The 12,724-nt window shown below is 40.0% G+C and overlaps 1 protein-coding gene across 3 annotated transcripts in view; it reads right to left on the bottom strand.

Moving 5' to 3' along the window:
- The window catches only part of PCSK5 (proprotein convertase subtilisin/kexin type 5), a 260,034-nt gene that overhangs the window by 86,909 nt on the left and 160,401 nt on the right, over positions 1-12,724 (bottom strand). For all 3 annotated transcript variants that reach the window (XM_075447030.1, XM_075447031.1, XM_075447032.1), the window contains exons 11-12: positions 7,397-7,514; positions 6,134-6,322 (exon numbers count right to left, since the gene is read on the bottom strand). In XM_075447030.1, the coding sequence (XP_075303145.1) occupies positions 6,134-6,322; positions 7,397-7,514 (307 nt within the window). The remainder of the gene's footprint in view (positions 1-6,133; positions 6,323-7,396; positions 7,515-12,724) is intronic.

The following is a 12,724-nucleotide window of genomic DNA, read 5'->3' as shown; positions in this document are numbered from 1 at the left end:
CCTTAGAGCAGCTCTTCTCCACAGGGTTCAACCACCAGCTCTCTGTGAGATGTAGCCCCTGAGGAACTGCAGACAGCTCAAACTGACTCAAGTCAGGACCCTACTGCCCACCTGCACTGAAGTATTCAGGAAAAAAAGAAATGGTCAGAAAGCACACAGGCACTTCAGAGGCTTTCTCACCTACATGTGTCAGGGAAGATCACTTAAAGCTTCTGAACGTGTGTCTAAAGAAGACGTGTTTAAAATGTGTGCATAAACTTTTTTTTTTAATTTCCATTTTACATTTGGTTATCACAGTTAATTTTACAAAGCAATGGAGATCTCTGACCTGTCACAATTGTTTCGAGAAAAGTAGCATGAACAATAGAGTACAGTGCCTGCCATCCTGAAGTAGTGGATAGTACAGCAGCGATCATCTTTAAATACGGAGAGTTTCTCCCCAGAGACTACATGTTATCTGCATGAAATGCTCCATCTTGACATATACACATGTCAGGCTGCTGAGACCCACACACCACACTGGTCAGCCAGCTGTGTGGCTGATCCTTATAGATGTCTTCTTAAAAGTGGTATGTGCTTTGCTATTGAATTTGCAGTATACCTTCAGAAACCTTAATCTAAACAGGAAGAAATCCTGATGGAAAAGCATGAATGAACCTGGTGATATATATACAGACTTTTCCTACCCTACCCTAGGTTTGAAAAGTCAGGGAACACTGACTGTCCATCAAACAATCCAGTTTATTCCAAATGAAACTCAGTGTAGTATTACAGTAAGGTTGAGTTAGGTCTCGTTTTCAAAAGGCTGGGAAAAAATTAATTCGTTCTCACTACAGTAGCTGGGGCAAACCTATCTGCAGGAAGTAGAAATCCTAGGCATTCTTCCTCAGTCTGTCTTAGACAGCTCCTCTCTTTTCTATTCGATTCAATACAAACCTCAGAAGCTGAGACATTTAGCTGGTTCCTAAATATGTCCTTAGCCACTTGTCGTCACTCCTGCTTTGACTATTGCAAATTAATTCAAACTTTTAATGACGGGTTCTAATCTTCCACTGAAACTGAACTTGAGGTATTGAATTCTAAAAGCCAATATATGCCTACTATGCAGATCCCTGATGAATTCCTTACTAGGCTGAGTCATCAGGCAAGCATGTGTCACTCTAAATCTTAGTTATATTGCACTTCATTCTTCTTCCACATTTTCCTTTGAGCAAGTTCTAGGATCAATTTTAGAGTTACATGGAGGATAGCATCACTTACATGCATTCATTGGCTCTTTTGCACATAAACCCTGTTAGCCTTTTTGGCAGAGCTGAGTAGATCAACAGTATTTTTTATTCTCTTTGATTTAAAAAACAAGTTTATTTTTTTTTAAATTGGTTGTAGTACCAAAACAAGTTTACTTTTTTTTTAAATTGGTTGTAGTACCCCCAGAGCTCCCCACCCTATCTACTGCTAATACTGCTGGGTATAACAAAAACAAAAGATTTTTAGAGGTATTGACATTGCAACTGCGGTTCAAAGAATGGTTGGTAGAAGGGTAGTGGGATGTCTGTTCACCCCCACCCCAAAAAAGTTAAAAATTATATAGACAACCTGAATGAAAGAAAACAGCAAGTACGAGTTGGGAGAAATAGTTTTCTGATAACTGCTTCATCCTGTAGACATAGTACAAACAGAGGATTATTTGCTCATCCTGGACTTAATAATACCACCACAGAGTTCTTTTCAGCTACGGTAACAGTGAGACTCAGCGTGATGGTTGGCCCTATTCTTTTCATCATATTTGGAAACATAAAATGTTGTTTTTGTTATTAGAGTATAATGTGTAAACTGCAATAAAGATGTAAGACGGACTGGTCCAGAAATCAAAATGTGCTCCTATAAAGAAAAGGTTTCCTCTACTTCTGATCACCAAGACTTTTTATGAAGCAAACCAGCAAGTAAGATTAGATGAGAATAGCTTGTTTTTGATCTAAGAGTTTCCCGCAGAGGAGGGTATTGTTAAAATTTGCTGATTATCTGAGGTTTCAAGATAGGAAAAAGATGGTCATGAAAATACTTCCCTTTGTTACTGAACAGAGGTATTATTAATGTCTGCCATATAAGCATAGGAAGCTAGTGGCCTGGAAACTTGCCACCACGTGGCTAAAAAATTTCAGTTACGCAGTTCGAATGGCAGCAGCTGCTTTAAATTTAAAGGGCAAGAATTAAACAAGCCATGACTTCAGTGGGAGACAAACGAGCCCTGTTTGCTTCTTCTGTCCTCTTTGTATTTAGCTTCTCCTCCATACCCACCCTGTACTGAGTGTTTGTTAAAACTGACCTTGATAAGTCTCAAAAGCACTCAGAAACCCATGCTGCCAAATCCAATGGCCAATTGTTTTCAAAAAGGGGATACTGTTCCCCTTTGGACTTAACTGTAGCCTCATCCTCACACCAGCCAGCACTTTCCAAGCCTGTGTTTTCCTCTGCTGCAGTATCCAATGTAATCATGTTTAGTACTTTCCAAACAACAAAGCAGATGTTCCCTGTAATGCAGTTTTTGAAGAATGCATATGAGGCTCAAGCCAGTGACAGTGTAATCCACCAAATGCCTGCAAAGGAATCCACATCGCCTCTGACTAACAAGTTTTGTTACTGAAGTCATTTTAGGGGATGCCAACATTAAGGATAAAATATGCAGGAAAAAGGCAAGATATTGCCTTGAGGGACCTAGTCATCAATGCACCAGAAACTACACAATGACTCTTCTTCCAGAATTGGTGGAGAAGTGCACATGTGTAAAATATACCTTTTGCACTTTAAGACATTTTACCAGCAAACTGTTTCAAATTAAACCCAGATGAGTAATGGTAAAGCAATGAGGTTTTCCCTGGGTTCAGTAAAAACAGCTGGTATTGCTGCTATTAATCATGTATGTGTGCATTAAAAGGTCTTGCATGTCTGAGAAAAGCATCTCAGTCAGGTAGCAGCAATGTACAACAGCCTCTGGGACCTTTGCTTACAGAAAAAAAACCCCAAACTGCTTGCTGCCAATGCATCCCTGTATTCTACTTGTACTTGAATGCATTCATTCTGATGCCCTCATCAATAATACTTTAAAAATCAAATGCCTCATAACTAAAGTCTTATATCAGTGAATAACAATATTCCTACTCGGAGTTTTATTTTGTAACATGATGCTAGAACATACACACTCAACAACAGTCAGTATACTACTAATTGCAAGACCACTAAGCTGTAAGACTTCTTCCAGCAAGATCAAAAAAACAAGCCTTGAAATACCAATTTGAAAAATACTGTGCCTGTATCCAACACTTTACCATAAGATAGGCCTTGTGAAGATTCTAGGTATTTCAGACCCAAGGGTTGCAAAATACATTTATTCCTTAATATTAGTAGCCTAGAGTTGTTTCAGCCAAACGTGACTGAGAAGTCAGTATATCTCTGAAGCTTGCATGCGAAGGGAATTTACGATGCGACTGTATGAGTATTAACTATGTCATGAATAATTTAGTTTTTCTGGAAAGCAGCAACACATTGAAAGGCCTTTCATTGGTTTCTGGTTAGCCTTCTAACAGTACAGGATAAGAAACAGCTGAATATCACCTTATTTTAATAGATACATCTGCATTCTCTCTTCGTACCACAGGTACAGAAAATAATTTCATTCTAAGGTGAAGGGGTTACAAAGAGACTGCTTGAATTAAACTTTGTACCTATTCCATGTACCAATCATCACCAGAGGCAAACTGTGAATACTGGAATGTCTTTATCTCCCACTTGCTGTGAGTCAGCTGCAAGACATGAAAGCCTAGAGCCAAAAGTTAGCTGTGTTAAGACCACTGGGTTTACACGAGATTGTTTTGTTTGGATACCTATTTGGAGGACTTATAATTTTTTTCATTTTGAAGCATGGAAGAACTGCTGCATGGAAATAGAATAGAAAACTAAAGAAGGATTTCTTCAGACAGAAGAACAAAAGCCTGTTTCATAACTGCTTAGAGGGTACACGTCTGCCTCTGCACTGGTTAGCAGAGGACAAATTCTTTGTTCAGTGTAGCAGTGAGTTAAACCACAACAGGGAAATACACAGATGTGTGTGCCCATGTGCTTTAGCAGCAAGGCACTGACAAACACTCATAATGAAACTCAGGACATATTCTAGACAGCCCCAAAATTTTGGGGCTACTTTGTCTGCATTTGATGAATTGATGTCTACAGCTTGAAGAGTATTTTCGGCACATATTTTCTTTCAAACCAACCTAATCTCTAATGAAAATATGGATTTATGTTTCTGTCAGTACCAAGTCCATTTGAGATCCACCTGTCTTCAAAAGAGGTCTTTCCTTTCAAGAGGAAACATTAGTCCTTCTACCACTGAGGGACAGGAAGACATGGAAGCTTCCAGCGCTAGGCAGTCACTGTATCAACAAGTCTGGCTGGGGGAAAGTGGATGACGAGGCAGTCTGGAAAGCAGGCACTCCCGATTCATTAAAAGCCCTGAAGAGTAGGACTGGGGACATAAATTTTTCTGAAGACTTGAGTGTGATAGCAGAAAAGTTCTCATGACATAAGTTTGACACACAGCAGCTTTTGCTGTTTCTGAGGTATATAACATCAGCTAACATCAACTTTTGTGTGGGAGCCATGTTGTGTGTCCAGCAGAATTGCAGTCATCTAAATCTGCTAGTCACCAAGGAAAAAAATTTCCCTGTCATACTATCGTCCCATCGGGAAGAATATTTTCTAGCCAACTGGAGAAGTATAGAAGCATTTCTTATTGTAACTGTAACTTTTTTGCACACTTGGAAATAGGGTAGAATTTGAAAAGGTTTCTGAGGTTTCTTAGTGCTTTATCAATCTCTGGTAGGAAGGAGGCAGTGCTTTTTATCACTGATCTAGCAAGATTTATTTGGGAAGGACCGCCAATGTTTTCTTCCAAGAAAATTTCTGCTAGTAGACCAGAGAGATAGAAATACCACTGGGAAGTCTTCCAATATGCTCAGGACAAATACTAATGATATACCTCATCTCCAGCAACTCAAATGGCACTAATGCTGGAAATGTTGCATTGGATAAAGGGATACCTGCTTGAGTCCAGTCTTGAGAAAAAGAGACAATCTGCTGCACTGTCACAGTTTCTCCAAGAACACAACACAGAGGTGACAGGATGAGAAAAAGGACTAATCTTTCTTAGTGGTTGTTGTTACATTGTTGGGTGGACATTCAAAAGCAAGTATCCATCACAGATCTGTGGGATGAAGGAAAAGGCTGACTTTCAAAAATTTTAATAGGCTGTTTACAAATGGACCCATTAACTTCAAAGTACTAGTGCAACTTCTCAGTGCTGCTGTCCTACTAGGAGCCTTTCATGGGTTGAACACATTACTTCAATATGCAAGGGGAAAAAACTATACGGAAATTGGTAACATCAGTAGTGATAACCATATTCACAAAGCTTAAAGGAAATAGTAGTAGAGAACTACTACTTTGTCTGATTTGTGAGCAGAGGATAAGAAGGGAGAAAATTGAAAAATAAGTTCCAATAGTATGTAGAAACACACTTCCATTCAGCTTCCTTTGTAACACTGAGCCTGTTACTATTTTATTCACACTTTCCAGCTATCTAATGATTGGTGAGACACAGAAGACTATTGAAATGAACTAATCTTTCTTCTGGAGATGATGTCCTTCAACAGTTTTACAGCCTACTCTCCTACCACTACAGACAGCGATTGCCACCTTTGAGTTCATCTGCACTTCACTCTCCTTATCTCTCTTAGAAAAACACTGCCAGTGAAACACTGGAACACATGAAACACTGGAACAGATTGCCCAGAGAAGTAGTGGAGGCCTCATCCCTAGAAACATTCAAGACCAGGTTGGATGATGCTCTGAGCAACCTGGTCTAGTTGAAGATGTCCCTGCTCATTGCAGGGGGGTTGGGCTACATGACCTCTAAAGGTCCCTTCCAACCCAAAGCATTCCATGATTCTGTGAAAAAATAATTAGCCTGTGTCTGCCAGCGAACCTACTGTAACAACTTGACTGTTCTTTGCTGATGCTGCAGTCTCAGTGCAGGCTCTGCATGCTGACTGGAGTATGAAGTTGTGTTGTCATACTATACCTGTTGGCCAAGAGCTGTGACCTAGTTCCAGAAGGAGAGGTTAGGTAAATTGCCAAGTCTCCACGTCGAGGGTGAGTAATAGTGATGCGTACGATGACATGCTCCAAGTAGATCACATGGTGGTTAGGATTATCTGAACAGCCAGTGGCTTTGTAAATTGAACGGACAATGCTGTCAGGTCGTATTGTTCTATAATACAAGCATATAAAACAACATCAGCATTTCTTGCTTGTTCTGTAACGTAAGACAACCACGTTTTTTTCTTAGTAGTGTATGAGTGTTAGACAATTATTTCTGAGAAGTCCGTGGCTTAGAACCGTTAGCTTTAACACTTAATTCCTAGCTGAAACTATCACCACAGGGTAATTATTTTACTGCAGCTAATGGCAACTACTTGGCTTTCTGTTAAGCATGTACACATGCTAAAAGAGGACAGTGAAAAACCTGTAATAGGAATAAGCCTTTAGGACAGAGCATTTTTGTGGATTAGTGGCCAGCTGAGAATTGTTCGGATTGTCATGGGATCACAGCTGGTTGTTAAGCCCCAGGAAATGCCTGGCATAGCCATAGTCCTTGCTTACGTAATAGCAAGTATTACATGTTAACTGTACTAAATGCCATCTGACTCAGCTTGTTTAAATTGGCACGACATCCTTGCAGACTATACCAGTTATGGATCAAGCCTGCCAAGCATATTTATCAAACAATAATCCTAATGCTTTGTAAGTGTGCCTTGTGACCGATGTTGTCTCTATATCCACAGAGTGCACATACAGAACGTTGCTTTCAAGCCTGGTTCTGAAAAGACCCTATCCTAGTAAGTGGAAAGCAATTTAGTCTTAGCCTCCGAGCTAGAGACTTTCCTGAGGCTGTTTGAGAGAAAAAATACCATCCAGTGTTTTAATGAAAAGAGTATTTCCTTGTTAGATCCTGGACTGGTAAGTCTGTATACATCTTACAAAGGTGACTGCAGTGCACTCAACCAAACCTTCTCTGGTGCATCATCTATACCAGAATCAGTCATATCCAGCCTGGCTTGTTTTACACCTTCAACTTCTGGGGCATCCTTTAAACTAGGGCCTTTTTCCAAGCACTACAGGTAACCATGTTTGCAGGCAAATGACTTGGCATGTGTGAAGGTGACAGAAATCCCCAGTATAGCTTTCAAAATGACACATTATACAAAACGCAACGGAGGGGTAAATTATACCCAATTTCTTTCCATAAGTTTATGCCAGCAAGAGTTTTGGCAGCGGGTATTACTTGATTTGTCGATCCGTGTTCTCCACACACACGTGCTGTGGAGGGACTGTTGTCCATTTTTCTGCTTCTATCACCATTGCTTCAGCGTCCATCAGTCCAAATCCATAAAGGTGGCTCACTGCAAGGTACAAACAGAATGGTTGTAATTGTGGCATAAAACCTTGTTCTTCATCATAGACTAATTCCAGAGAGTCACATTCTAATAGGAGCTGCTTCTTCTCTACTTCTTCCTTGCTTTCGAACAATGCTCAAAAATCTCCTTGCCAGAAACAATAATGACCATGTCTAATTTGTTCGCTGAATCTATTCACTGCTTTATTGCAGAAGCGGCAAATGACCATCATGAATAACACTGCTTTACCACAAGAAGCACGGACCAGAACTGCAGAACGCCAGGCAGTACAATTGCTTCTGATTGCCCTTTGTCCATGTGCTTTAATTCAGCCCAGTCCTCTTATATGACACAACATTTAAAGGTGTAAAGAACCAGATGAGGGTTATTTCTGTTACTGAAATACTAAATATGTGCATTTATGTAAATACTGAAGGCAACTGAGACAATAAATTTAAGAAATACAGACTGTCTTTTGTAACTGCTGTACACTCTTAACTTCCCTGAGTGTAAGCAGCATGTGGATGGTCTCCTATTCCTGTACACGGTACAGTTGCCCCTGGTCAGCCAAGAAGCTAGATCCAACACCTCTCTAAAGCTGTCTGCATGATGAGGGTGAAAAGCAATGGCATCTGAAGTCCAGGGCCCTAAAGATAATCTATTCTCATGCAGACTCTGTGTCACAAAGGCTCCTTCCTCTATCTCTTTTGTAGACCTGCAGATGAAGGACAGGTCTGCAGGTGAAGTTAGTGCTGTAGAGAGCTACTAACATTGCTGTTGACATCTGATATTACCTACGGCATGCATCGCACACACAGTGGCACTAAGCGGCCATGCCTGGAGGTTAGCACTCTGTTAACGCTCATTCCTGGATGTTTCATCCTCACCTCTATCTGCCTTTCATGCCATGGAGAGCCAACAATGGTCCTCTTACAAGAAATGTAATGCCTAGTAATTTAACTTTAATGCCTGAATGCCTTGTACTCAAAGAAGCAGAGGGCTTTGAAGCATCACCTTTCTTAGCACACAAAAAATTGAACTTTCAAATGCCCAGCACCTAGACAAGGTGAAGTACTTCCAACAGACTTGTGTCTACTCTGTATCTTTCACTTTTTTTGTAATTTTAAGAGCACAACTTGATGTAACTATTTCAAGGGTGCCAGCAGTTCACAAAGGCTAAAAGTTTCACTTCCTGAATCAGCTGTGTGGTTTTAGTTGCTGTTCCAATCAAAACAGAAGCTTGCAAATAGATTTTGATAAATTAGAAGAGCTGCTAGCCAGGTTGTTCTCTTGTGACAAATCAGTGCTCTTGCTAAAGTTCTGACAGGAGAAGGTGAAGGGAAAAATCTTCCAGAGGGAGGAGTTTAGATGACAAATATTACTAAATCAGTTTTGGTTGCTACCCCAGACGGTGCTACCAGAAAACCCTCAGAAAAACATAAGTGCTATTTTCATCAGTAATGAGACCAGGCATGGTGTAAATCTTTCCAACTGCACTTTGCAGAGGGTATGTAAAAGCAGCCTCTATTTATTGCCAAACCAGAATTCAGAGGACTCCATCCAAAAAAAGCCCAACCTTGTAAAACAAATAACCGTTCAAAGCACAAAAATAATCAGTGCTTAAGGATCCCATCTTCCAAATACGGCAGTATCTAGTACTGTCTGAAACTGCCAGCTGAAGAGGGTTCCTCAATGGAAAATACTGCAAGGCGTAACGACTGTGTAATTAACTGGTTTCCTTCCCATCTTCTTCCCCTTCAGCCCCAAACTAAAGTGCACATAGCATGGAAATGTTCATTTGGAGAGAACTAAACACAGCTCTTCTGCCAGATGAGGCAGGTACCATTTTCAGAAATGGAACACAACAACCAAAATATATGAAAATAATTTAAATCAGCCCTCCTTCAGCCTTCCGAACTCTCTTTAACGTATTCCACAAACAAACAGACAGGGAAAGAGACATCCCATTTTCACATGTGGGAGGAGGCAGTCGGAAAAAGGGCAAGGAAATCTTAGATAGAGAAACTGTTTGCACTGTGAGGACGGTTCCTGTGATGGAAATCTCCTTGGTCATAGGTGTCATCTTACAAAACCTGAATCTTCTGATGAGACCATATTTATCTGTGAACTAATTTGTTCTTACACTGCATGCATTGCTCTGATATTTAAAATTTTACTTAATAATCATTCTGTCTGCTCTGAAGAACAGTAGGAAGAACAAGAGTGTTAATTCACTTGGTCTGTGACTGTACACAATTACTCTGTATAGTATTACATTTAAACAGTGAGAGATTAATATTTCATGAAAGGAAAAATCTTTTGAGCTAACCCATGGAAAATGCATTTTTAATTCCTGACAGGTACCAACTTGCATTGGGTTAGCGCTCCGGATGTCCAGTTGTAAGATCCTGTGTGTTCAGCCCAACTACTGAGATCAAGGAAGAGCCTTTTATCACCCAGAAATAAGGGCAGAAGAGCACCGGACATTGCCACTGGCAGGCAGTGACCTTCTGATGGAAACTGAAGTGGCTTTTAAGCCCCCTCACCCTAGAATTTTTCTGCCCTAATATGCATATTAAAAATATACCTGCAGTCTAGAGAGTGAACTTGCTTTCTTTCCTATGCTAAAAATTACTTGGAAGATAGAATTGTGTTCATTTTTCATCCAGGAGAAAAAATTACCATCCAAGGTTACGTGGTTGTGTTAATCATTCATGACACAATGCTTAAACTTTCTTGCACAAGAGCAGTGGTGGGAGTGAGAAGATCTGCACCTGCTGGTTTTTTTTTCCATAGCTGAAACAGAAGTACATTTTTTCCTTGAAAGGCCTTCCCATTGAAATAAAAACTTCCTGACAGTCAGGGGTGCTCCTAAATCCTTCCACGTGAGAAGCTTCCAGGCAGCTGACATTTGGCTGTCTGTGACGTTTGCACTTGAAAGCCCTTGATCCAGTGGGTTGGTTAGCAGCTGCAGGTACCAGCAGAGGCCCATAATTTTCAAAGACTGAATAAAAGCAATTTAGGAAAGAACCACAGAGTTAACAAAAGTAGTTGATCCCCTGTGTCTTACAGAAGAAAGGAGATTTTGTTTCCTACTGCCTTCAAATTGCACCCCTTCATCTATGTATATGCTAGTACTGCTGTGAACTCTATGCCAAGGTTCTTCTCCCAGAGGTTAAGAATGACCTCAGTGGTCCACATGGGGCCATAAATATCTTCTGGGAAACATCTGGAACCGCCACTGATGTGTATGCGAATGGTATGAACTCACTTCTGCTAACCCAGATAGAAAAGCAATATTTGAAAGGTACTGATGATTGCGGAGTGAAATAAGCTAACTGCAAGTGCAAAATGCCCCAGGACCTTGCATATACCCACTTATGTGCTCTAAATTACCACTGCTGTGAATTGCTACTGAGCTCAGTTGTTGCTAGGAGTCATTGAACATGTCAGAGGGGATATAGGGCTGTTTTGTAAGAAGATATTTGCCTTTCAGAGACAGAACAGGAATATGAGGTTGGTGCAACGTAAGCTGGTGACCAAGGAGCAGACTGTTGCTGTTGTTGAGCTGAAGGATTGAAAACTGTGATCTCCTTATGAACAAGGTGTTCATGGGCAGAACTTTCCTTGAACCCTCTCTCTACTCATGCAGCAATGCAAACTGATCCATCCCTATTTCTGCAAAATCACAGGCATATACAGAGCTTTACAGATGCAGGACAAGTCTGAGAGAAGAACTTGCCTCCCGCAATACAAACTAAACATTGAGTTTTAGCTGATCTCTTTACTCTTATTATCATTACAGAAAATAACATTTCTCAGGGCTAAAGTCCATTTATTTATCCCTGGAGCAATTCCTCTGTTAGTGCACCATGAAATAAAGGCCTGCTCAGCTGCTGGATAGACTTTGTCAGCTTTTTCATAATCCTTTTGTTTTTGTCTGAAACTGAAAGGCTGGTGTTGATAAATTATAACGCAGAATCATGCAGACTCCGGGAAAACTGGGCCCAGATGCTGAAAACACAGCATTTCCACTGCCTCCGCTTGATTTGTTAGGCTGCAGTTTCATTGCCTGTCATCAAGGTACCTCATCATTACTTAGGTTCTGTTATACTCATCTGACAAACAACATTGCAGAATATTTTCTCCCTACTATATTTTTGGCCTTTAATTTTCTATATTGTGAAAGTAGCTTTGGAAAGATAAATATTTTGTATACACATATCAAACATTAAATCAGAAGGAGAGAGATGGTAGTAACTTCAGTTTGTCAAATGAGGAATATGCAGCTTTCCTAAACTAGATTCAGCTGTTTGATATGTACATTTTCATGACTTGTTCATATATGCTACTTTAGGATCTTGATCCAGTCTCATCCAAAATTGACTGATATAATTGATTTGCTATTAGGAGAAATTACTGAAAGAGTGGTCAGGCATTGGAATAGGCTGCTCAGGGAAGTGGTGGAGTCACCATCCTTGGAGGTGTTCAAAAAACGTGTAGATGTGGCACTTCAGGACATGGTTTAGTAGGCATGGTGGTGTTGGGGTGACGGTTGGACGTGATGATCTTAAGAGGTCTTTTCCAACCTATGATTCTATGATGATTCTATGATGAAAATGAGACCAGCATAACTGGAGTCTAAAATGTCCCTTACAATGTGTTTTTCTTAAACGTTGCTTAGCAAGACTAGAAGATGTGAGACTCCTGAGTTACTCTCTTTCTATAAATACTTGAAACTGACCTACACCAATACTTCTTTATCAGTTGACATTTTATTTGCAAATATAAAGCTCTAATTCTATATTACTTGAATCTTCTGTCATTTGCTTAGCATGTCAAAATGCTTGAACCAGGAAAGACAATTATCTAAAGATAATTAAGGGACAAAAAATGAGAAATGTTATAACAACACATGCCTTAAACTATTTTAATTCTGTTTTGTCATGTCCTAACGAAGAGAACACTGATCTTGAACGAGAATCCATCTTGTTTCAGCCATATTCCCATTTTGTGTCAACCTATGATCAGTAATCTGTGATAACTGGATGTGATTTCTGAAACACATAACTGCTTTACAAGCCAATAGTACAACTGTGCAAGAAGATTCTTTATTCTTGCTTGTAAAACAAACTCCCTCAATGCTTTTTAGATTAAGCACATTATTTGTATTTTTATATTTTACACAGAACCAACCCCTCAATTTTTCTACCTAA

The sequence above is a fragment of the Opisthocomus hoazin genome, chromosome Z (assembly GCF_030867145.1).
Source record: "Opisthocomus hoazin isolate bOpiHoa1 chromosome Z, bOpiHoa1.hap1, whole genome shotgun sequence".
NCBI lineage: Eukaryota > Metazoa > Chordata > Aves > Opisthocomiformes > Opisthocomidae > Opisthocomus > Opisthocomus hoazin.
This window is presented reverse-complemented; position numbering and strand designations above follow the sequence as displayed.